The sequence below is a fragment of the Carassius auratus genome, unplaced genomic scaffold, assembly GCF_003368295.1.
Source record: "Carassius auratus strain Wakin unplaced genomic scaffold, ASM336829v1 scaf_tig00216345, whole genome shotgun sequence".
NCBI classification, from domain to species: Eukaryota; Metazoa; Chordata; class Actinopteri; order Cypriniformes; family Cyprinidae; genus Carassius; species Carassius auratus.
Genome location: NW_020528520.1, coordinates 1 through 25,832, shown reverse-complemented (window position 1 = coordinate 25,832; position 25,832 = coordinate 1). Strand labels below are relative to the sequence as shown.

Genomic DNA, 25,832 nt, shown 5'->3' with positions numbered 1-25,832 from the left:
GTGATGCGTAGAGACATCGAGGAGATGACTTGTTGAATAAAGTCATTATTTTTGTTTTCTTCGCTTACAAAAAGTATTCTCATCGCTACATAAAAATCAGATTGAACCATTGATGGCAGATGGACTATTCTGATAATTTCTGACCTTGACCTTGACAGTGCAATTTACTTGGCAGTCAATGGGACAGTCACAAAGCCTCCCGGTTTTCATCGCAAATATCTTAAATTTTGTTTATGGGTTTGGAATGACATGAAAGTAAGTGATTAATGACAAAATTTTCATTTCAGGGTGGAGTATCCCTTTAAATTTGAGTGTAGCTATTCTGATTTCGAAGCATTAAGGTGGCAGACAACATCAGCGCGTACATATAATAAACAAAAGTATGAACTAGATATTTAATAAATAATAGTAAGACTGTTTTTTTTTTATTTTTTTTTACAAATCGTTGAGTACGAGTCAGTGATTCACAAACATACACTCAACACTTGACGCCACCTACTGGCATAAATGTTTAAACTGCAAAAAAGTGCTACTGAACGGATCTTTCTAGTTGACAAATTTAAGTCACACAACCAACTAATTTTAACTCCTGCAAAAGGCGTTGTGTTTTCCTTTAAACCTCCATTTTATTTCACCTTTTATTTTGTCCACATAAAATCCCACTGAACTTTTGGATCAAGCTTTGTAGGAGGTCGGATTGTGAAATACACCATTGTGCAATATCCATATCGTTATTATTATTATTATTATTTTTACATTGATCTAGGTGGCTATGAAATCTTGCATTTACACAAGTCCATAGTGTCTTAATATAACAAGAAATTATCATTGTGGGGGTATTGCTTCATAAAAAAAAATGTTAATAGAAACATGACTCATTTACTTCCAGTAATGCAGAAACCACTACCTTGATGAAACAGAAATTACAACTTCATGGTTTATATAGTGAAACTGTTTCATAACTAATTTTTTTAGGTTTTTACAATGCAAATGAGATGATAAATAATCTGACTAACCCATGAGATGGTGATGTGTCCCACATTAATGATACAAATTAGGAAACTGGGGATTCATAAGCATCCTTATCATACAAAATAGTCTAATGTAATGACAATTGTCAATATGTGATTTTTATCCATTTGTAATGCAAATTTGTCTCACAATACGCCAATTTCACATTATAACTTGTACAATGTACACTGAAAAATACAGAAAATAAAAAAGTTATTTATTATTGTGATGGCAAAGCTGAATTTTCAGCATCATTACTCCATTCTTCGGTATCACATGATCCTTAGAAAATCATTCTAATATGCTGATTTTGTGCCAAAGAAACATTTCTTATGAATAGAAATGTTAAAAAGAAAAAAAATGGTTGTGTTGCTTTTTATTTTAGGGAAAATAAAATGATTAGTTTCATAATCATTTAATAAAATGATTAGTTTCTTCAGGATTCTTTAATGAACACACATAAAAAGTTCCAAAGAACAGCATTTATTTGAAATATAAATCTTTTGTAACATCACAAATTTATTTACTGTCACTTTTGATCAATTTAATGCAACCTTGCTGAATAAAAGTATTAATTTATTTCTAAAAAGTAAAAAAAAAAAAAGAAAAAAAATGTATGAATTGTTAATTAATCATAATGTAACTTCTTTAAGCCCACAAGCCATATTTGGCAATTTTTAAATTATTAAATTTTATGTCAAAAGTTTATCTAGATTCTAGATTACAGTTTTGTCTCGTTTTTCTTCTTTAGGTTGAATTAGTTAAAATATATCAGGATTATATTGCCATCAACCACCCTGCATTCTAGATATTAACATCAAAAGTTAAAAAAACCCTAAATAGTTCATACACTCTGATGCCAGAAAAACAAAAATAGTCTTTTATTAATGTGAGAGTGCAATATGTAGAAGGTTAGCTTATATGTAAAGTTAAGTTTTTCTAGTTATTTAATGTAAAATTGTTTTTATTTCTCTCTTGTAAACATTTTACCTTTACCAGTGTGGTATAAAATTCCAAATGACACTTAAAATGTTCAAAGGCCATATTCTGAAGTGACCTCTTATAAGTGGGACTGTCTCACAATCCATATCAAAATTTGGAGCAGTCGAGGAACCCTGAGAATAAAGACAAATGCACCAAGAGGATCATCAAGGATAGTTCTAAAACATCTTCAAAACTTGTGAATACAATAAATACGATTATTTTTCTATCCATCTACAAAAACCCACAAATCTTCAAAATAGCAACACATAGCAATGTCAAACTATCAACCCAAAACACGTACAGAACAACAGATGAAACGTTTTACAGTGCAAAACTTGAGCAGGTATCTAAATCTTTGCGTTTCTATGGTGCCTTCAAAAGAGTGAAAGCATGTGCAGTGCAGATGTCATCTGTTGACAGGTAAAGGAAAGTGAACTGTGCGCTCACTTCATTGTGAGGTATTAAAAGGAGGCTAAAGAGTCTCAGAGGTGCTACGTTCCTCTACGTTCATCGGTGATGGAATTGCCCCTGAAGGTCCAGTCTGTGGCTGGAAACTCCAGTCTTCACCATCCAGACTTTTCCGACAGACAGGGCAGGTGTCGTGCTATTAACAAAAAAAAAAAACCAGCACAAAATGAGGACAGAACAATAATTGTCTTTTTGTTTTTTAAAGAAATTAACACTTATTTAGCAATGACTTAGCATTTAAGTTGATAAAAAATGGTGGTAAAAACATTTATAATGTTACTAAAAAAATTTTTTTAAATAAAAGCTGTTCTTTTAAACTCTCTATTCAACACAGAATCTAAAAAACTAAAATATTAAGCAGCACAATTAAGTTTTTAAGATTAATATTCATAAGAAATGTTTCTTGAACACCAAATCAGTATATTAGAAATGTCACATGATCCTTCAGAAGTCAATGAAGACCGGAGTAATGATGCTGAAAATTCAGCTTTGCTATAACAGGAATAAATTAAATTTTAAAACATTGAAGAAAACAGTTATTTTTTATTGTAATAATATTTCACAGTATGAGTTTTTTTACTGATGCAGCCTTGGTGAGTTCAAGAGACTTTTCAAAAAATCTTACCAACCTCAAGACTTCCGAATACTAGTGTAGGTTTTTTTTTTAGCACATAATTTAGTTGTACATGACATATCATTTTCAAATATCATGTACATCTCAGCACATTTCAAACCTGCCACCTCAAAAGTTAATGTTTGCGGTATGACTTCTGCTCAAGTAATGTTAACCACAAAGTTTGGTGTGCTCATAAATCGACATTTAAAACTGACATTTTAAAAACCCACTGGAAATTCCCGAGGGTTTTATTTTTGTTAACAAACATGGGTTTGATGACAAATGATCCAGCACTAAGGTCATTTTATGAGACTCATACCAGTTGTAGCCAGGGCACGATACAGTTGCTGTGAAAGTAGTGCAGACAGGGCAGCTGTCGGACAGATTCCCCTTCAGTGTACTCCTCTCTACACACAGGGCATTCCAGCCGGCATGCTGTTAGAGAGATGTAGAAGAATACATGGAGAGAGACACTGTCAAGTGCTATCTACTGTGAAATGGAAAGTTGAAAGTCAAAGGGATAGTTCATCCGAAAATTTTAATTCTGTCATCATTTACTCAATCTCATGTCGATGCAAACTCAAAAGACTTTCTTTCTTCTGCTGAACACAAAAGAAGATATTTTGGCTCCCATTTGCTTCTATTGTATTTTCGTATAATGGAAGTCATTGGAAACTGAAACCGTTTGCTTACCAACATTCTTTAGGTTTTATTCATTTATGTGCCACAGAACAATTAAAGCCATACAGGTTTGGAACAACATTAGTTCGGTAAATGTTTTTTGTTTTTGAGTGAAAAACTTTCAGCTCAGTGAACAAGCAGATCTGCAGCTCAGCAATAACATGAGGGGAAGAATGTGAGTCTTTGGAAACGTTTGGTATAAATATGGCGTATATACAATGCTCTGCTCTCAGAATTATACATATTCATCATGTTTCCAGTTCACCCTCTTGAATTTATCATATTCAGTACAATATTTGTCAGGAAAAGCAAAAAAAAAGCTTTCTGGAGGTGACCAGATATGTGTGACCAGCCCTGTTTTCATTTATAGCACTTCAAATAAAGTGTGCATGGTGACTCAGAGGATTATGGGAATTTACCAGCTTGTTCTGTGGAGATGCTAACGATGGGGAGAGATGAGATCATCTCCTTCCCGGCAGGAGGGGGGCCGGTGTTTTCAGACTGACCAAGCAACTGGAAGAAAAAACTAAATCTGCAACAGCTGATGAGCAGGATATTTCTAATGGTTTAGTTTTCACAAGAAAAATCTAGAATCTGCTTGACTCCAGCCCGGGGACAAATTTAAGTCCCAAGAGGCAAAATGCTTGATGACTTGAGTCATATCATCAGATGACAGTGTGACTCACCTGTGTGATGACCGCATCTAAACCTCCTTGTCCCCAAGCATAATCTCCAGGGTTAGAGTGCAGCATGCTAGACCTGAGGAATAGGTGATTGATAAGTCACTGGATGGATCTGTAGATAATGTCATATACAAATAAGTACATTTGCAGGACACTGAATATCTTTTGTTGGTCCAGGAACAACATTCATTTCAAACAGCAGAGGTGATGGGTTGATACAAATATTGTTTAAGCTCAGCCAAACTCTAAATCTGTTTGACGGATTGAGTGTTGTCTCAGAAACCTATTATACTTTATACTTCACAAAATCATGGTAAACCACAAAACATACCATGAGGAGGTTTGGGAACCTGCACTGTCAGAATTGGAAAACAGACCAGACAGGAACTGCTGGACCATCCTTAAAGAAACAAAGAGTATAGTATGTCATTTCTCATACGTTTTATATATATATATATATATGAATAAACCAAGTTAATACTGAATGTAAAACTTTAAATATTGATCGACACATATTCCATCTTTTAGAACTCCTAGTAGACAGCAGCTGTAACAAGTGGCATTACACACCCCTCCACAGCCGGTCCCTGATCCAGTCTAGAGTTACGCTGCTGGCTGTTTTGTTGAGGGGGAAGCACAGGCTCTGTGCAGTCTGACAAAGTCTCCACAGACGCTACGGGTCCCGCTGTCCCAGGGGCAGGATCACCAACTGTTGCTTCAACCCCTGAGCGGCTGCGGAGAGCGTCTGTGACGGTGGGGTCGGAGAGGAGGGCTGAATGTTCCATGAAAAGCAGCTGCCACAGCTAATGGCGAACGAAAAGACAAAAGGCTCATAGAGAAACAAAACCATGACTGACCCCCGCTTAAAGGGTTAGTTCACCCAGAAATGAAAATTAGCCCATAAATTACTCATCCTCAAGTCATCCTATGTGTATATGACTTTTTTCTTTCAGACAAATCCAGTTGGAGTTATATTAAAAATGCCTTTTGATCGTTCAAGCTGTTTCATGGCACTCAGTGGATGTTGCAGTGAAATAAAAAGCATCTCACATGGCTCCAGGAGATGAACAAAGTCCTCCTGTAGCGAATCGATACATTTTTCTAAGAAAAATAACCATATTTAAAACGTAATAATCACTTTAATCTAGCTTGCACTCACTGTTGTAAATGGAAGCAGTTCCAGGGGAATGATGTATGAGGTCAGCTCTGTGCATGCGCCGCTCAGAATTGACACGCGGAAGCGCAGGGGAAAGATCAAAACCAAACAATGGTCACGAATTAGAAATACAAAATGAGGATTTGTAAAGAAGAATGTCGGAGGATTTCGATATAAGCCAAGAGGAAACTGGTTGCTTACTTTGCTCCTGTTAACAAACGTTGGTTTTCGCGAGACTCACCGGCACATGCACAACGCTGACCTCATACGTCATTCCCCCAGAACTGCTTCTTTTTACTACTGTTGGGGCTAAATTAACATGATTATTACGTTTTGAATATGGATTTTTTTTCTTACAAAAACGCATCAATTCGCTACAGGAGACCTTTGTTCACCCCCTGGGGCTGTGTGAGACACTTTTTATTATGGATGGGTGATTTTTATTTAACTTCTTTTAGACTGAAGCACTGCAACACCCGCCGAGTGCCATGAAACAACTTGAAAGATCAAAGACAATTTTTTATATAACTCCGACTGGACTCGTCTAAAAGAAGAAAGCCATGTACACCGAAGATTTATTATTTATCATTTATTTATGAGTTATTTTATGGGCTAATTTTCATTTTTGGGTGAACTAACCCTTTAAAAACACTAACTTCATGAGATTCATACTTGGTTTTAATAAATAGAACATTGATAACACTTAAATTTTTTTTTAAAAGAATAGAATTTTCTCTCTCTCTCTCGCTTTCTGATATTGTAGGTAATGTTTATTTAACCTAGAAAATGTGACTGGGACATGAATTTACATTTGATTTAAAGAAAAAAAATCCAATGATCTTTAATTTTGTAATTATTCTTATTTTTATTAATAACAAGTTTTTATTAATATTTTGAATTATATTTTATTTAATTTTACTTATTTTTTTTCAGTAATTCTGTTATGTGCTTTTGCAATTTTTATGAATTTACCTTTATTAAATATTACTACAGTGTTGTAGTCGAGACCAGCTCATTCGAGTCCGAGTCCAGATCGAGTCCAGAGAGGGTCGAGTCCGAGACAAGACCGAGTTCAGAAAGGTTCGAGTCCGAGTCAAGACCGAGTTCAGAAAGGGTCGAGTCCGAGTCAAGACCGAGACCAGAGAGATTGGGTCTTTGACAAGACCTAAAGAAATCTTCAAGAGTATGTAAAATGTTTGGTGGAAACAATAAAGGGTAAAAGGGCCACATAGTATGTGGTGTAAAGGTAATTTTATTAGTATTATGAATTTTAACTTGTCAATATTAAGTGCTCATTTTCACATAACATCATTGTACCACTATACACATCCATATAACCTTTCTAGTACAAATAACATTACTGTACCACTATACCTGTAAATGTTCAACTGTAACAGCTTTTACATAACTTTTAACCTTGAAGCTTAACTAATGACTGCTAATATCCTTACAATGTATTGGATTATGTGCACTTTAGATGTTGTGAAGATTAAAGATGGGCATAATTACTTCTCAAAAAAATAAGTGAGGAGACCATCCAGCTACCCAACCAAGCACGATGTGGTCTCATGATCAATCCACAAAGACTAAAAACTCTCTCTATTGGTGCAGAGGAAGCGGGGACTGACAACAGTTACCATTTTATCACTTTCTTTAACAGCAACGGATAATCTAATGCTAATTTCCCTGGATGGTGCATTTTAATGCAGGGTAAAATACACACTAGTCCAAGTTTTTTTTTTAGTTACGGAGGGCATACACACAAGAGCTGACTGACTGTCCAGGAAAAATTTCATGCAAAAGTGTGTATGTGCCAGGGGAAGAAAGCTGGATGAAATGCCATATAAGTTCAATGCATTCTGTCAGACATGTTTTTGGGGGGAGATGATTAGCGTTGAGACTTTCTGTATTCATTATATAAGTTTATTAAACGATATTTGGTTTTTTTCTGTGACCATTTTGTCCTACTTTGTAAAAATAACACAGTTGAGAGAAATAATGTAGCAATGTGGCTTCCTGGAAAGCGGGATCACTACAGGCGGATGGCAGGAGGGTAACTTAGGCCGGTGACACACTGGCTGCGTGGCGTCTCTGCTGCGTGCTAGAAGCGTGGTGGCTGCTTCGCGTTTTCTGTCTTTACACACCAGAAGCGTGTCTGCACGCGGCGCTTGGCGCGCTGCTGCTGCTGTAGGTGACATAGAGGGAGGCTGCCGAAAAACCAGGCACTTGTCTTCATGACAACAATATCAACTTTTTTTTTTTTTTTACACACCTACTGATAGGACACCGTCAACAGTATTGACGGCACAATAGAGTATGTTTGACAGGTGCAATATTTGAAAATCGTTCATTATTAATTTATTTTTTTAAATTAATTTTTATTTTTTATTATGCCAACCTATAGACTATCAAATATTAAAATGTCATAAATTAATATGTATTTGTGTACAAAATGACATATAAACATATTTTACTTTTTTGCCTGGAAACACTTCCAACATGCACGCGTGTTGCGTGAAAAATAGGCGTCGGTTCTATTTATAGCATGCACGGTTTTCCGCGCGTCTCACGCAGGCAGTCTGCAAGATCTAACCTGTTAACATGGGAGCCGAATTAAAAACAGACACGCCACGCAGCTGAGACGCTTGCGCCACACATCCAGTGTGTCGCTGGCCTAACGTCTCACGTCAAAAGAAAATCACCAGTCATTGGATGTCTCAAACATACATCAATTTAAATAAACATTAACATACAGTAATAATCATGAAATATTTTGATTGGGACTCGAGTGGACTCGGGCATAAGTCCGATTCCTAATATGTTCGAGTCCGAGTCAATACCGAGTCAAAATGCACACGAGTCCATGACAAGACCGAGACCATTAAAATACGGTCTCGAGACCGAGTCCAAGGCCGAGTCCGAGTCTCGAGTACTCAACACTGTATTACTATATATATATTTTTTAATTTTAGTCATAGTTTTTTGCTTTTTTATTAATTTCCACTTTATATTACTTTGGCAAGGCAACATTTCTATTTTTGTTTAGTTTGTTTTTCATCCAATAGTTATATTTTCATTTAATTTCCAATTTTTTTTAAATAGTCTTAGTTATAGTTAATGATATATGATGCTCAAATAAACAGTTATTGGAAGACAGTAGGTATTATATTAAAAGTATTATACCTCTGCAAACTGTGAGGCCATGTCATCATCGCCTACAGCGGCAGCCCCAGCACCAGCACCATCACGACTCTGAAGAAAACTAATGAAGCATTGTTTTACTCAATGTAAATGACAAAAAAGTTGAGTAACCAGAGATCTATGGAATTACAGTAAAGAAAAATATTACAATCTCATTAGTTACTGACATAAAAGCAAAACTCACCTTGAGTTCTCTGACACCTCTTCAATAAAACCAGAGTCACATCTGGGACAAACATATTCCTGTTCAAACACATGCACACTATTAAGGACATCATAAGTAAAACATGTTTATCTGTAAAGTTATATAGGTTGCAAAAAACAGCAGTAAAAATTTCATGTAAGATTATATATAAATAATATACCAGGGATAGTTTTCATAGTTGTCACTAGTTTAACTGCAGTGAGTAATTCTGAAGGTTTGTATATTTATTTTACTATCTTGACTGCCTAATGCTATTTAGCATTTCCATTGTTATTGTCCATTAAAAATAAAATCATTTAACATGTAAAATTTGTGTGACAACACACACACACACACAAAACACATAATACCATGCTGCTTTAAAACACGTGACAACTTGCACCAACCTGACATTTATCTAAAAATATCTTTGTCCTGAGAATACAGTTTAACCCTTGAGTGCCCGTATTCCATGTGACTTACATGTTTACCAAATAGAAATTACAAAAAACATGGTATTGGTATTTTAGTTTGGAGGATTCAATTCATATATATATTTGTTTGTTATTATAATACATGCGCCTCTGTGTCAGACAACCTGTCCAGGACCTACACACCTGTCAATCAATGCACGCATGCTTGTGTTTCTACTTGACCAGGGTTGCAGACTGTCGAGGCTGGCTGTGCTAAATTTGGCATCAGTGTAACTCCCAAACTTGGTTACTTAATTCCTCGCAACCATGATGACATTTGTCGCACACTCCTTATAATGTTTAGTTTCGTGAACCACATCCCCATATTTCTGTACCAATGCGCGTCAACTCAAACAAACACTACATCTAACGTTATAAGAAATAAATGCAGTTCTGTAAGTTAGTACTTCTACTGTTAAGTTATAGCTGTAAGAAGAACACTTGAGGTGCGTTGAAGCGTATCACAGGGTAAGCACGCAAAACGCACAAACGCTTGTTAATGAAGTGTTTCTGTGTACTTACAGGCAGCTTGGGGTCGATTTCACCTCTGCAGCAGTGACAGAAGAACCGGTGTCGAGGAGCAGCAGTAGCAGCAGCGGCCTCCGCCATCTTCACTCACTCAACTATGACGTTGCACATTTGGAAAGGAGCGTCGGTTGTCAAGGAGACGCGTCATTTCGAACGTTTAAAACGTCGTACTATTTAGAATACTTTCTTGAGAAACATTGAAGTATTTTCATACGTCTTGAAGAAATACCGAGCAAAATGTTCTCTACTGTTTCATATGAAAGGCTTACTATTCATTAAGATTTTAAAACAAACGACGTTTAAGGTAATCGTATAACAACAACAACAAAATAACAATATATATAGAAAAATAAATAAAATATTAAACATATCGTATAGGCTATACTAAACCTTTATTGGTTTAATATATAGTGAGTGCAAAAGGCAAAGTATAAGATGCATATTCACGACCTTTAATAAAACAAATAGCAGAAACAGTTACTAGAACATACAGCAGCAATACAATAACGTTAAAACAACAAATAGCTTAATTTAGGTTAATACTATAGTGTTAAGACAAACGTTAGATTGAAATGACGAAAAAAAGTTACAATCACAAAAGCAACACAAATAGGTTGACCAATGATAACTGCACCAATCCTGTTCTAGTTTTGTTCATTTGGATAAGAAATTGTGAGTTTTATATCAAGGTATGAAGGATGATTATGTATTCCAAAGCACAAATCACCTTCCTCAACTCATGAAAATAAAACATTAGTCGTGTATAACTGCAAAGAGGTACATACAGTAGTTTAAGCTGCGTCAAAACATGCTTTTTCATAAATAATGAAATCCTTCCACTAACAGACTAATAACCCTAGTGATGAATCTCTAAAACATGATATTGGATTTCTCTTTTGCTTAAGAAAAACTTTTGGCAAATTAAACTTCACAGGTTCTAAGTAGTAACCTCAATTCTAGAGCAATGAAATGATCCCTTTCCTTGCCACGTACTGCTATTTACACACAAAGAAGGAAGTCCAGGGAAAACCAAAGGCAGAATGTGACACGTCTTTGTTGAATCTGCAAAGCTTGTCTCTTGAAGAGAGACAAGAATTGTAAGCCAAAACCTGTGGTATTAGGTATTTTTACGGTCTTAACGAAATACAGTGACTTTTTCTAGCATGATAAACAGAAAGACCATTGTATTAGTTGATCATAGATCCTCACAGACAGCATATATAACCCATAACTTGAAATCAACCAACACCTAGATCCTTTTTGCATGTCCGAACTAATGGCCTAATGCTCAGCAAGACCAAAAAATACAAACAGAAAACCAATGGTGTTTTACTACATCTTGACATGCATACAAGATGGTTCTAGGGTAAGTGTGTTGGTTTCCAACTTGGCCATGTCTAGGAATGCTAGAAGAAGTCACTTTGTCTTTAAGCTGTGTAAGCAAATACGTTCCTCAACACTTTTTTTTTTTCTGTCATTCATGTCTCTCTACCGGGGTGCAGTGAAGGCGCCCTGTGCGGCTGAAACGGTGGCATTGGTGGCAGCCTGGCGCACTGCCTGATTGGAAAGCACACCAGTAGCAAACTCAGCCTGGGCCTTCTCAAAGCTCGCTCCAGTCTGCCTGTACATAGAATGAACCTGATGGGAAAAGACGCAAAAAAATTAAAAAATCATCATTCATCAGATCAATACAATGAATCAAAATTCTAATATGTTATTGTTCAAAAGTTTGGGAATGGAGTTGTTAAGTCTCTTATTCTCTCCAGGGCTGTATTTATTTGAAAAAAAAATTTTTTTTATAATAATACATATATATATAAAATTGCATTATTTCAGAATAAAAAGTACTAAAGAGCATGATGAATGTCATGACCCACAGCCCCACAAAACACTATATCCAACAATTACATTATTAAGATAAACATTTTGTATGGTTTCAATTTATACTTAAGATTATATCCCTGATTTGACTGTCAATGGATGCTGTTATTTGTGATGTGATTTACCCTCTTGAGTAACATCACTCCCAAGGCTGCCTGAGCGGTGAAGAGTGCAGCATTTAGCATCATGATCACACCCACCGCCTTGCTCTTGCTTAGAGCGGCTAAACTCACGATCCACCCACTGAGACACAAATGGAAGAGAAAGAGAGAAATGTACAGAGTTACAAGCAAGTGGACAAATTAGTAAGAATGAAATGACAATTAAAGACAATCAAGAGGTTGATAACCAAATCTGCACAAATGTTTTGTCATGCTCACCTGAAGCCCCAGCCAGGGATACCAATAGTCATGATAACATAAAGCACCAGTTGAGCGAAGAAGACAAAGAAAAATGCAAAGAAGTTGAAGGAACTGTCACTCCTGTTGAGAAATGGAAATTTTATCATAATGGTATAACAAACTATTATACATTTTCATGTTTATTTCCCAATCATTTAGTCATAGAGCAGACGAAAATTGTCTGAAATCTGCATAATTTCAAGAATTACTCGCATCTACAGAACAAGACTTATCCCAAAGTTTAATACCAAGTTATGAGTTTATTCAGTTATTAGCAGAAATAATGTCACTTAATGCCTTCAAATTAATAGTTCACGCAAACATACAATTTTGTTTAAAAAATGTGCTCACTCTCAGGCCACCCAAGATGCAATTGAGTTTGTTTCTCTAACATATTTCGAGAAATTTAGCATCACTTGATCACCAATGGATCCTGGTATTAATTGCTTGACTGGAGTGGTGTGGGTTACTTGTGGATTATTGTGATGTTTTTATCAGCTGTTTGGACTCACATTCTGATGGCACCCATTCACTGCAGAGGATCCATTTGTGAGCGAGTGATGCTAAATACAATGGTAAATTTCTCCAAATCTGTTCTGACGAACAAACAAACTCATCTACATCTCAGATGGTCTGAGGGAGAGTCACTTTTCATCAGATTTTAAATTTTGTGGGATTTGGGTGCACTTAATATGTGAGTATTGCTGAAATGGGTTTGCTACAGCTAAAAAAAGGAAAAAAGGAAAAAAAGAACAAAAGACAAAAGCATCCCACCCTCAACGAGAGACCAAAGTGGCACATACCTGAAGGCTTTGTACACAGGCCTGTACCAACAAACAAAGGAGCAGGGGGTGAAGAGGAGAAACCAGAGTATGGCAAGACCAAAACCAACTCCATTGATGGGGTCCGCACAGAACATAGCCAAACAGGAGATGAGATTAAAGAGCAAAGTGCATGCTGTGACTACAAGGAAAAAAAGACGAGAGAAGTGGGTAAAAAGAGAGAGAAAGAGAAGTATAAAGAAAAACTCCAGACTAGAAAGCCAATATAGCATTAAAGGTTATACTTGTATAAAAACTTTGAGTGTAATTTTTAAAGTTCTAGTCAAAGTAATCTTACAAACTCACATAAGGGTGAATTAATGAAAAGTTATGAGTGTGTTAATATAACAACTTTTGGGTGATCTACCACGTTTCTATTTTACCCAATATTTACTAAAACAGTTTTTCTAAACTTGTCCATTGAAGAGGCTTTTGAGAATTTCTGCTGCAAATGGGCAAATAACGGTTGATTAATCAGTCTGGCCAGTATACTGGTCAATCACTACAAAGAAGACTACCAATTTCTGTTTAACTAATGAAAGCATGCATGATAAATTCATAATTGAAGTATTTACTGAAAATGATGGAGGACAGATACAAACCAGACCCATCCACACGCCGCAAAAGACGCACTAAACCGAGCAAAACTTACACATCCAGTAGTAGTACATGGTGGTGACAGTGCGCTGGAAACTTTGACTAATCTCCACGTTAATGTCCTGATAGAAACACGGTCCCACTGGGCAGAAGGAGGGCAATGGGGGCCAATTATTCTGACGAGCTGAGGGAGAAGGACAGAAAGAGCTTCATATCCCCATTCATCAATCACACTCCATTAATGTCTTGTTCATTACCGCCAAGGCCTAAATCGTACTCCTTTGATAATACCATCCATCCATCACTGTCATCTTTTTAGACGTGCTGTTTCTTTGTCCCTGAGCAACAATTTTAGAAGTGCATCTAAATAATCACTTCAGTTCTTAAAATGCACTTGTTTTATGTCACTTATTTACATAAAATAATTTTCTAATACTACTCTACTTTGCTCTCTTCCATGCAGACATTTTTTTTGTTATTTAAATGTGTTCTGCTTTGTATGTTCTGCTGATCTTGACTGAATTGAAGCATTTCATTCTTAAAAAAAACAATGTCCCATGTTTTCGGTGTTGAAAATCTGCAGAATTGTGTGAAATTGTTTCTCCAAAAGTGGATTTGAATGTGATAGAATGTGCAAATGGAGCTGGGAGTACTGAAATATTTGTAATCAAAGCTCTTCCAATAATGCATCTAGATAAGTACATTTTCTGAAAATGTGAATGGTGGTTCCACATCAAACACCCGCTAAGATAATGTTAGGATGTTGTTGATCATTGTCAGGTCAAAACTGAAGACAACACTATCAGCTATCACTGTACAAGATGTTTCGTTTACATTTAATTCCCCTGGCTAAAACACAAATCAAGATATTTTTTCCCAAGCTTTCACTCACTGGCTCCAGACCCAAGTGCATGTGCATTCAGCTCCCTCTCTCTTCTCTCCAGCTCTTTTGCTTTTCTTTCTAGTTCCTCCTGCTTCCTCAACAGATCTGCCGTGGTGGCATTCACTGCAGACTGCAACAGAGAGAGAGCGAAAGAGGCAGTTAACACTTATGAAATGCATAACTGTTTTTTGTCACTTCCACATTAAGAAGCATTTTTGCACAGTATTAAATAGATTAGATATATTCATGGTCAACTGTTTGCAACTCAGCAGGGAGCTAAATTAAAGTTGAAATTCAGCTGTTTAGTGTGCTAACTATTCCACGGCAGTATTAATTTTTAATTTATTAATTAGTGGAAAATATAATATATATTAATATTGGAATTTATTCCTGTAAAGCAAAGTTGAATTTTCAGCAGTCATCACTCCAGTCTTCCCGTCATGTGACCTTTCAGAAATCCCAAAGGTATCAGTAATTAATACTTGAATGGTAGTGCATGTTTATTTTATCACTTTATTTTTATAAAGTTTATTCCCATAAACAAAATAATAAACATCAGTCAGTAATCTCAAGATCCATCCATCCATCATCTTCCGCTTATCCGGGGCCGGGTCGCGGGGGCAACAGTCTAAGCAGAGACGCCCAGACTTCCCTCTCCCTAGCCACTTCTTCCAGCTCTTCCGGGGGGACCCCGAGGCGTTCCCAGGCCAGCCGGGAGACATAGTCCCTCCAGCGTGTCCTAGGTCTTCCCCGGGGCCTCCTCCCGGTGAGACGTGCCTGGAACACCTCCCTGGGAAGGCGTCCAGGAGGCATCCGAAATAGATGCCCGAGCCACCTCAGCTGGCTCCTCTCGATGTGGAGGAGCAACGGCTCTACTCTGAGCTCCTCCCGAGTGACCGAGCTTCTCACCCTATCTCTAAGGGAGCGCCCAGCCACCCGACGGAGAAAGCTCATTTCGGCCGCCTGTATCCGGGATCTTGTCCTTTCGGTCATGACCCACAGCTCATGACCATAGGTGAGAGTAGGAATGTAGATTGACCGGTAAATCGAGAGCTTTGCCTTACAGATCTCAAGATGAGCTTTGCTAATCTCAAGATTATCCATGCAAATCAGTTTAATCATGCTATTCATTTTGTGAAAAATTCTAAAGCTGTCCACATACTGAATGAAGTAATGAATAAGATCAAATTATACAAACCATCATGCAATAATTTTAAAAGGTTAAAATGGCTTTACTGCTCAATAACCGCTCTCGAACAAATATGGCTCAATTAGTTCTAAACAGCACCTTTGTTCCATAGGATCCATAGTTCTTGGGCTCAGTTGGTGTGGTGCTGCTGGGAGGCGTTTGGGCAGGAGGTGCGGCAGGAGATGTGGCTTCATAGGCAGGTGGAGGCTTCATTACCCAAAACAACAAGCAAACCAATTAATATAATCTTAAATAAAAATCTAATTAAGCAAAAATAAGCCATCATAATGATGCAAGACTGGTATAATACAACAAATTAACAGACATCTTTAAATAAATAACATGACATAATGACAAAAGTATCTGATAATAATTTTCTCTTGCAGAGCAGAGGTAACTCAAGTTGATGTATTAATAGTTGAATGCTTCGTAATCAACATTGACAATGGTCAGGATGGACATATATTTACGGCTGTTGTGTTGTTGTCGAATGGGTTGTAGAGATCCAGCGTGGCATAGCCAGTGTTGCCGCTGTGCTGAGTCACTGAAGGATCCTGCAGACACAAGAAAACAAACTTTTCACTTCATATATAGCAGGTGGTAGAGAGATAATAATTAAATATCTGGGCTGATACCACAAAAGGTCGCCCTAAGAACTGGCACTGTAAACATATCTTGCTCTAATATCATTGTTTCTGAGGCAATCTCGTTATCTGCTATAGGGGGACTAACCTTAAGACATAAAACACAATTAAGACATTTAAGTCTTCTGATAAACTGCAAGTAACTAACCAGCAATAAAATAAAATAATAGAGTGCCACTCAAAGATTAAGACACACATGGGTGAATTTATGTGCTCGTGATCTTAACAACCTTCTGACCTAAAGTCCTTATACTTAAATTTAGATTTAAAAGACAAATATAAACTGCACCTATGCACAGGCTTCACTTTGTCTTATTTGGCCACTATATAATTCCTACACCTTTGTGACTTTGTTTTACATTTTGTTTTACAAAACTAACTTCATGATAAAAAAAAATTATATTTTTAGCCTTAATTAGACACTATATAATAATACAGTTTTACACTGTTGATGACTTAATACTTTAAATTGTGGAAAATTGTAACAATAAACGATAACAAGGTGTGTCCAAACTTTTGACTGATAGTCTATTTACACATCTATTTACACATGCGGTTTCATTATAATAATTTTCCTCGAATTATTTCATTTAATTATTTCATTGATTATTTAATTTAGCTATACAAACAGCAGCAAGTCATCAATAACTAGCAGCTCAAATTCAGAGCAGAATGTCAAGGACAAAGACTGGAAGGATCATTCATACAAGAACACATGAATGTAAATTAATATGACTGGTCTGGTCTTTGATGACTGTCAAGTCTTATGACAGCATCTCCAGAACTACTCAAATTAGGCCACAAAAGACAACACCATAAGCAGTTTAAAATATTACAACATTTTAACGTCATATTACCTGAAATGGATTGTGATCATCTGCTGCATCTGCAAAAGTGGTGTATTTTGACATTTTGGTACTGGTTTGGCAGATTTAACCTTGGCAATATGTAAACACCAGAACAGTGTTGTGTAGCGGACAGTTACAGGCAGAAGTCAATCCAGTTTAGTAAATACTAGCTTATAATAAATCAATTTAAAACAAACAAATCACACAAGCCTGGTTAACACTAGCTATAGCTAACCAGCCAACATCACAACGAAACGTCAGGTGTCCGCTTCAAATCAATAGCAAAACTAGTCCCTATTCTCCAGTGGTCTGTGGTCTTCTTCTGTAGTATTTTTTTGAATATAATTTATCTTCCTTTGTACGATCCGACGAGCGACACGATTTTGTTTCAATATCAAGTCTGACGGCGTTGTTGTGTAGCGCTAGAGCACAGGAAATATGTTAGTATCACATGACACGGGAGTTGCCAGGTTTTAAATACGGCACAAATAACTAAATATAATATAAATTAATAACAATTAAAAGAAGCGGTCCTTTTTCCATTTTGGACGAGTAAACTGGTGAATTATGTATTTTTGGAAATAATTCCCATTTACAGGAATACAATTTTAATACTTAACATTACAACTACAAATAAACTAGTCTTTTACTTACACTGAACAAAACACCCAAAATGGCTTATTAATTAGAGGACATGGCAACAAGGACGCTGACGCTTTAAGGAAATAGTTACGTCACATGACGAGGAAGAGCCAATGAGAAAGCGCTATTATATCACATGATGAATTTATGCGAAACAGCGCATGTGTGAGGAGTGACGTAGTGGGGCATGTTTCGCCTTACAAATGAAATTAATTGTATTTCAGTGTATAATATTATTTCAACGACAGCATGGGCCTATCATTTCTAAAATATCTGTCTGTTCTGTCCGTCCGTCTCGGTTAATCGGTACAATGTAAATTCATAAGCTAATTCATAAGCTGTTTCTGTTCCCGTTTCAACCACTGGCGTCACTGTTGCCTTGAAAGTTACGCGAGGCAAACAGCGTAACTTTCCTCTGTAAAATATCGATTGGGCAAGAGTTGCTGAAGGCTTGCAGTTATTAAGTCGTGAGTTCAAATGGGTGACAGGAGGGACCTATACTTGAGAAAGTCAGTCATATGATACCTCAAAATACAAAATATACCTCTTCTCCCCCGGTCCACGTGCACACACAATCACCCTTGTTCCTGCTCATTCATTCTGTTGTAAGACCAATTTCATTTTCTTAGGTATGAAACCTCTCGACCTCTTTGACTGCAGACATTCACGTTGCTTTCTTTTGGTAAATGATAAAGTTTCTGCTGCTAGTAAATTAAGGTGTTCCAAATAAACAATCAATGCAGCACTTTGACTTCAGCATTGACCAGATGTGGATAAAATGTATACATACTGAATGGAAACCAAGAAACTGCACTCCACAAAATGACTTTAAAACAGCATGGTTGCTGGATTGCATTTATTTCTGCTCTGATCTTGGTGAGCAAGCTTCCAGTTCAAATGCAATATACATAACTGGTGAGCATGACAGTGCGATGGTAAACAGGAATGGGACCTTTAATTAACCATTCATAAAGATAAAATAAGGTTATGCTAAAGTGACAAAGATTTGTCACTATTAATTTCCTAAACCATCTTCTAAAACCTCTTTTTCATTTCTCTAAGTGGGTGTGTTTCCTTGGAACCCGCAATATTCCTCAGCCAATCAAGCGATGCATGGCCCAATGACATCACCACCTGTGGAATGACTGACATGAACCCTACACTGGTGTATGCCAAGGCAACCACAGGGATGGAGGAGCTCAGTGGGTTTTGCCCGTTTCTCAGCGTTATGGTTTAAATTAAACAAGAGGATGAATCAGGGTCTGGGCCTTAGTTCATGCAAACCACCACAATAGGCTTAAACGGCACAATGCTGAGATAAAACATGGTGAAGAATTGATGACCTTGTTCTAGAGTGCTTATAATATCAATCCTGTTAGCGAGGTATGCAGTGAAAATGCCAGGAATTCTGTGGATTGTGAATCCGTGTCTTCAAAAGCATTTTGGCATTCACTTGGAATTGTAAAGTGAGTCAAGAAGCCTAGACAGACCAGATGGAACAAATGGAAGTTAATTCAGTGCAAATGTGCAATTTCTGAAGAAAATGCTATGCAAAACTTGCCCCCCCCACAGTACTAGGGTATTGCTAGGTGCTTGTGAGGGTGTTCTGGGTGGTTGCTAGGCATTGCTAAAGTGTTTTACTAGGGAGTTCTGCATGGATGTTAAGGGATTGACCCTTTGCTGGGAGTTTAACTGAAAGGCGATCTGACCAATCATTACAGGACAATCTGCCATTTTTTTCTGAAAAACAAACCAGACAGGAGAGTAGATTAAAGTTGGTGGACTTGTACTTGAAAATTGTGTGTATTGATGTCTTTCCATGGTTGAAAGATGTTAATTCATGGTTATTTCATACTATATAACTAGTAAAGAGTAAGATACGACCAGTTCACATATCCCTTGAACTGAGGCACTACAGCGATCTGTCACGTCACATTAAAGAGCTACAAAACTGTATGGTTACCAGGCATACTAGGTGTTTGCTTGGGGATTCATTATGGAGTTTTGGAAGTTTTACTAGATGGTTGTTAGGAGATTATGTAGCTATAGTTGCTAGGACATTTGCAAGTTGCTTTCAAAGGCATTGAAATGTGTGGACCCCTGTTTAGACTCTATAACATTCCAGTGCAGACTGGACATGGTTAGACAAGAAAGGACAGGAAATTTTGCAATTGCAATACACAGCAGGAGGAAAGTCTCTCCATTCAGACCTCCACTACTGTGCGGACCACTCATGTGTCCTTCACTGTGGTGAGTCCTTCAATGAGACTTACAGTGGATGGACGCCCATGCACAGTAATACTAGATTGCTAGATAGCTGTTACAGAGTTCTGGGTGGTGCTTGGTGGTTTGCATAGGTTAAGGGTTTCTGGTTTCTATGACATAGCTAAGTGGTTGTTTAGGGTGTCCTTTGTGGCTGCTCTGGAATGCCAGGTGGTTTTAGGTGCTTTGGGTGGGTTGTAAGTGGTTGCAATCATCTTGCAGTGATTCTTGCTTTAGCAAAACCACAAAATTACAGTCAATGCCTGATTCATGTAAGCAGGGTTTATGGATTTATTTCAACCTCTTCCAGAATTTAACGGCAACCTCAGTACTCTGCAGCACATATACACTTTGTTTTAAGACATCAAGGGTTGTATGAGCTTAAAACTTTTAACAGGACCATTGAGTATTGTAGAAAGCATACACAACACAGCATGCAGACTGAAATGATGTGCAATCTTGAATAAGTCCACTGTGAGCTCTGCTGTCTGGAACCTGTAAAATTAATAATCGGCAGCAGACTGAAAGAACAGCAGTCTCTGAATAATTTAAATAAATGTGTGTCTGTTAGAAAAATGAAAGAAACAAAGAGTGGTAGAAAGAGTTTTTAACTTATTTTTTGCTTTTCATCAGCACTTTTTGCATCATTTACTGTGCTCTAGATTTAGAATAAAGCACAAGATTTCTAACATTTGCTCACTCTTTCCATACCCCTTCCTCATTCTCCCATTACTCTTTGCCAGGAAATAATTCAACAACTGATGTACACTCATACATTTACATTTATAGTGTTGTTGGATCAGACAGAAATCAACAGATACAATGAGCGCTCTGAAGAAAAGGAATGAGTCAGAAAATAAGTGTAAAGTGAAACCAAGGACAGTTGTCATATACATTTCTATATCCAGGCAAGAGGAAAACAGTGAATATATGAGATTTTTGGGAGTTTATAAATTAAAGGTTTATTGGCCTAAAACATTTTGGATTGTAAGCCATTGTGGCATGAAACTGCAACATAAAATCCACAAGCACCAATAATTAATACATTTCTCAGTTAATGCACCCAAAAGACAACATGCAAACTCGCTACCCATCTTTCTACAAGTACCACTCTGAGCCTTCAAACATCTCTCCTTCTCTGGCACATGTCAAATGTGGAAGGAATAGGCTTGCTCAATGATAAACCAGATTAACTGAAATCTAAAGATCCTTCAGTCTCGTTCATACACACGGGTGCAGACGACATCTCCGACTCTCATGGTCTGGAAGATAAACATCAGAGCTGTTAAGAAACCACCATCAAACTGCTTGAACAATTTAAGATCCTTATCCGACAGGCCTAAACATAACAAAAGATGTTAGATCTTGTTCACTGAATTCAAATAATGCCCTTTCCAAGCATGCAAGACTGAATTACTAAAAGTTACAAAATATCAATTAAGAACAAAAAAAAAAAACATTGACATTGAGGAGCCTGTTTACTGTAAGTGGCCTAAATGGGAACAGTGTGACTTCTATAATAATGTGAACACTAATGGTTAGGAGTGAATAACAATCTATTATTGTAAGGTGTTGAGCTTTTAAGAAGCTCATTAGAGTAAGCGGCTGTGAGTAATCTATATCATATGCTAGTGGAATAATTCAGTTTATTAAAAATATTAGCATTACTTTTTAAATAAGTGGTGCACTTACGAGAATCATCTGCCATCAATGGTCAGTTCAAACGTGTCCATTGAATGTCTTAGGGCCCTCCCCACAGTGCAGTATCTGCTCACAAGTAGATTTTACGGTCTGTCTCCCATTCTGGGATAAACTCTTGATGAGGAATTGTTAAAAAAGGCCAAGAAAAGCAGAGATATACATTTTTAAATATCTTAATGAGTCTCAAAGTTTGTTTGAAAACATACATCATTGTTTGTTGTGTATAGATAAAGTGAACTTCCCCATTGAAATTAAAGTAAGAATTAAATAATAGTTCTCCCAAAAATGGAAATTCTGTCATTCAATTAAGTGAAAGTTGGAAATGACATTCAGCCAAGTTATGGTGACCCATACTCAGAATTTGTTGCTCTGCTTTTAAGCAGACGCACGCATGCACGCACGCACACACACACACAGAGCAGTGGGGCAGCCATTTATGCTGCGGCGGCCCAGGAGTAGTTGGGGGGTTCGATGTCTTGCTCAAGGGCACCTAAGTCGTGGTATTGAAGGTGGAGAGAGAACTGTACGTGCACTCCCCCCACCCACAATTCCTGCCGGCCCGAGACTCAAACTCACAACCTTTCGATTGGGAGTCCGACTCTCTAACCATTAGGCCACGACTTCCCTTTTACTCACCCTCATGTCGTTCCAAAACCGGATGAGCTGCTTTCTTATGTTGAACATAAAAGGAGATGTTTGGAAGATTGCTGGTAATCAAACAGTTGGTGGTTCCCATTGACTTCCATAGTAGGAATAAAATACCATATAAGTCAATAGGAACCACCAACTGTTTTATTACCAGCAATCTTCAAAACATCTTCTTTTATGTGCAACATAAGAAAGCAACTCATACAGGTTTGGAACGACATGAGGGTGAGTAAATGATGACATAATTTTCATTTTTGGGTGACCTATCCCTTCAACATATAATTTTTATTATTAGAAAATATAAACAATAATAGATTTAATACATTGATATTTTCTAATAGTATGAATCTTATGAATAGGATATAAGAAAAATATGATGTGCTGAGAATAAGTGTGACATTACTGTGCATAGGCGTCCATCCACTGTAGTCTCGTTGAAGGCCTTGCCCACCGTGAAGGACACATGAGTGGTGCGTACACTCGTGGAGGTCTGAATGGAGAGACGTTCCCCCTGCTGTGTAATCTCAACAGCTGGTTTGGAAGCTGCTGCAACTGCAATCTTGCGTAGAAAGGCATTTATTCCTGCAGAACACACACACACACACAAATAGCATTTTATTTATTTGTAAAGATGTAATCATACAAAATATGTATACTAAATTACTTATGCAAACAATTCCTTTTTTGTTCCTTTAATTAGATTATTATTATTATTTTTTACAATTTAAAGGAATTTACACTGCCAAGACATTTTTAAGCATCACAAAATATCAAAATAACTTATTAATTGTAATAATAATAATAAAACAATAATAATACAAAGGTCACATAAGTTTTTAATTATCTTAGATATCTGAAGATAATATCTTAGACATTAATTATCTGAAAACTCACCGATAGCTTTTAAAAGTTCCTCGAAATTGTCGGAACTTGTAATTTTCCATGATCCAGAAAAGTCAGGAAACGTTCGCTTCTTGTTAGACTCCATGTTTCTTCGTATCTTTCCTTCCAGACAGTTGTTTTGGACCGCTCTCCTCCTCTCATCCGCCGGTGTCCAGCAGTCTTTCTTTCTCTCAGATCAGAATGTGTGCACTGAGTTCTCGACCAATCCGGAGCGTCTTCACCTGCTCCGCGTTTCATTGGGCGGCCGCTGCTCGCGCGCCATGTGCTTCCAGTAAATATTCAACAAAACCCTCCTCATTTGGCTTGAGCGATCGGGTCATATACGGCTGATTCCTTTAGCTGCATCCTAACACTGGGCATTTCTTATTTAACAGACACTTTTACCCAAAGCAACTTGCAGCATGATTCCTACAAGTCCAGACTCCTTATTCATGGATCATGCATGGGATTCTCACTCTTTTCTTCTTCTTCTTCTTCTTCTTCTTCTTCTTTTTTTTTTACTTTTAGTTACATTTAGTTATCAGTCATACACTAAATCGGAAAGCATTCCATTATGTTTTTGGAGATTCTGTCAAACTTTTTAAGCTTTTGCTTAAAATTGGTGCAAAATACATACTCAGATCCCTTTCTCTCATACAAACATGCCAACAAAGACATCTCATCATGAGCTCATCATGAGCTCTCAGTATTCAGTCAGTCAATCATATCACAGCTTCAGATCTCGGCTCTCTTGTGTCTCTTGCTGAGAGCTGCTCTAGACTGATCTGTGTCTGGGTCCTAACAAGACTCTGGGTTTGAATTTGCATTTAGACCTCCTTTAATGTTTTGAGGGACTTTATTTTTCGAAACAAATTTAAATCACTCTTTAAAGGGTTAGTTCAGCCAAATATTACATTTATGTAATTAATAACTTACCCTCATGTTGTTCCAAACCCGTATGACCTCCATTTATCTTTGGGACACAGTTTAAAATATTTTAGATTGAACACCGAGCTGAGCCAGATAACGAACAATAGACTGACTCGTTCACGAGACAAGAACCGGTTGCATCGGTTTTCGGATCACCAGTACTTCTCTCGACAGTTAGATTCAATAAACCTGTTGAAGAAAACGGTTCGCCGGTTCTTTTGCACTCGATATAATGGCATCATTGGCGATGACTGCCCTTGATTCAAGCCTTCGGTCATTACACAGAATCAGTTCAGAATCAATCACCAAAAGAATCACTTCAGTTCAGTTCAGTGTGTCGGTCTGCTTCTCAGCTCCTCAGTTCTCGAATTGGACGTGCGTGACGGTTCTTGACTCAAGAATAAGTCAGTCTGTTGTTCGTTATCTGGCTCGGCACTGTGTTCATCTTCAATTCTCTCTTCACAGCAGTTCAGTCAGTGTACTGTTTGAGTACATGAATTACTCCGGGATATTGGTTTGTTTGAACTCTAATTAAAACTAAAAGTTTTAATTAATTTAATTAATTTGTAGATTCATAAGTATTGGAGACGCAAACCATTTTAAAACGATTCAGTTCGATTTGGTGAACTTGTTCAAGAAGATCCGATTACATCGTATGATTTTTCGCGAACCGGATATCACAAACTGCTTTGTTTTGAACTCTCTCTCACAACAGACACGGAAGAGAAGACAATGGTGAATAAAGTAGTAGTTTTTGCTATTTTTGGACCAAAATGTATTTTCAATGCTTCAAAAAATTCTAAATGACCCTCTGATGTCACATGGACTACTTTGATGATGTTTTTCTTATACCTTTCTGGACATGGACAGTATACCGTACACACAGCTTCAATGGAGTGACTGAGAGCTCTCGGACTAAATCTAAAATATCTTAAACTGTGTTCCGAAGATAAACGGAGGTTTTCGAAATTAAGGTAAGTTAATAATGACATAGTTTTAATTTTGGTTGAACTAACCCTTTAAGACCATATTAAATAAAGTAGTGAAATATTTATAAGTACTAAAAAGTTAATACAAGACGTAGTCAACCAGACAATGAACACTATTAATGGCAACTATAATAATAATATCTAAATTAATATTTATATTTGATTATATTAAATTTGCCCTATTCTACAAGGCAAATCTGTGAGGCTGAAAAAGCATCTGATTCTATATCAGGGTGTGCTGTAAAAATTATGTGTATCCACTTCTTATGTTCACTATCTGTTAATCTGGAACTAAAGAGCTTAATCTTAAAATGCTAACAGAAGACAACACTGAGTTTTATTCATTTTACACAGATATACCAGAAGAACACTTCAGAACCTGGAATCTGAATTTATTAATTTTTTGTCTCATTCACATGAATTTTGCCAACGGCTCAGTACAACCTTAATAAATTATGAGGCATTATTATAAATTTTCTTTAATCAGTTCCATTCATTCTATCCAAACCCTCTACAAACTCACACTCTC

The 25,832-nt window shown here is 37.0% G+C and overlaps 2 protein-coding genes and 1 pseudogene across 2 annotated transcripts; all 3 read right to left on the bottom strand.

The window, feature by feature from the left end:
* Window positions 1-1,658: 1,658 nt before the first annotated feature.
* Window positions 1,659-10,287, bottom strand: LOC113097648 (E3 ubiquitin-protein ligase RNF115). Its single transcript, XM_026262919.1, has 9 exons — window positions 9,980-10,287; window positions 8,985-9,043; window positions 8,783-8,861; window positions 5,014-5,246; window positions 4,775-4,843; window positions 4,447-4,519; window positions 4,180-4,273; window positions 3,399-3,514; window positions 1,659-2,599 (listed from the first exon to the last, which is right to left on the bottom strand). Exons 1-9 carry the CDS (start codon window positions 10,064-10,066, stop codon window positions 2,468-2,470), a joined length of 942 nt encoding a protein of 313 aa, XP_026118704.1. The 5' UTR covers window positions 10,067-10,287; the 3' UTR covers window positions 1,659-2,467.
* A 129-nt stretch (window positions 10,288-10,416) lies between these two features.
* Window positions 10,417-17,698, bottom strand: LOC113097647 (secretory carrier-associated membrane protein 3-like). Its single transcript, XM_026262918.1, has 9 exons — window positions 17,259-17,698; window positions 16,228-16,311; window positions 15,857-15,964; window positions 14,578-14,698; window positions 13,741-13,869; window positions 13,071-13,230; window positions 12,247-12,348; window positions 11,992-12,109; window positions 10,417-11,623 (listed from the first exon to the last, which is right to left on the bottom strand). The coding sequence occupies exons 1-9, from the start codon at window positions 17,310-17,312 to the stop codon at window positions 11,474-11,476; spliced, it is 1,026 nt and encodes a 341-aa protein (XP_026118703.1). The 5' UTR covers window positions 17,313-17,698; the 3' UTR covers window positions 10,417-11,473.
* Window positions 17,699-21,269: 3,571 nt separating this feature from the next.
* Window positions 21,270-23,810, bottom strand: LOC113097650 (cellular retinoic acid-binding protein 2-like; annotated as a pseudogene).
* Window positions 23,811-25,832: the final 2,022 nt, after the last annotated feature.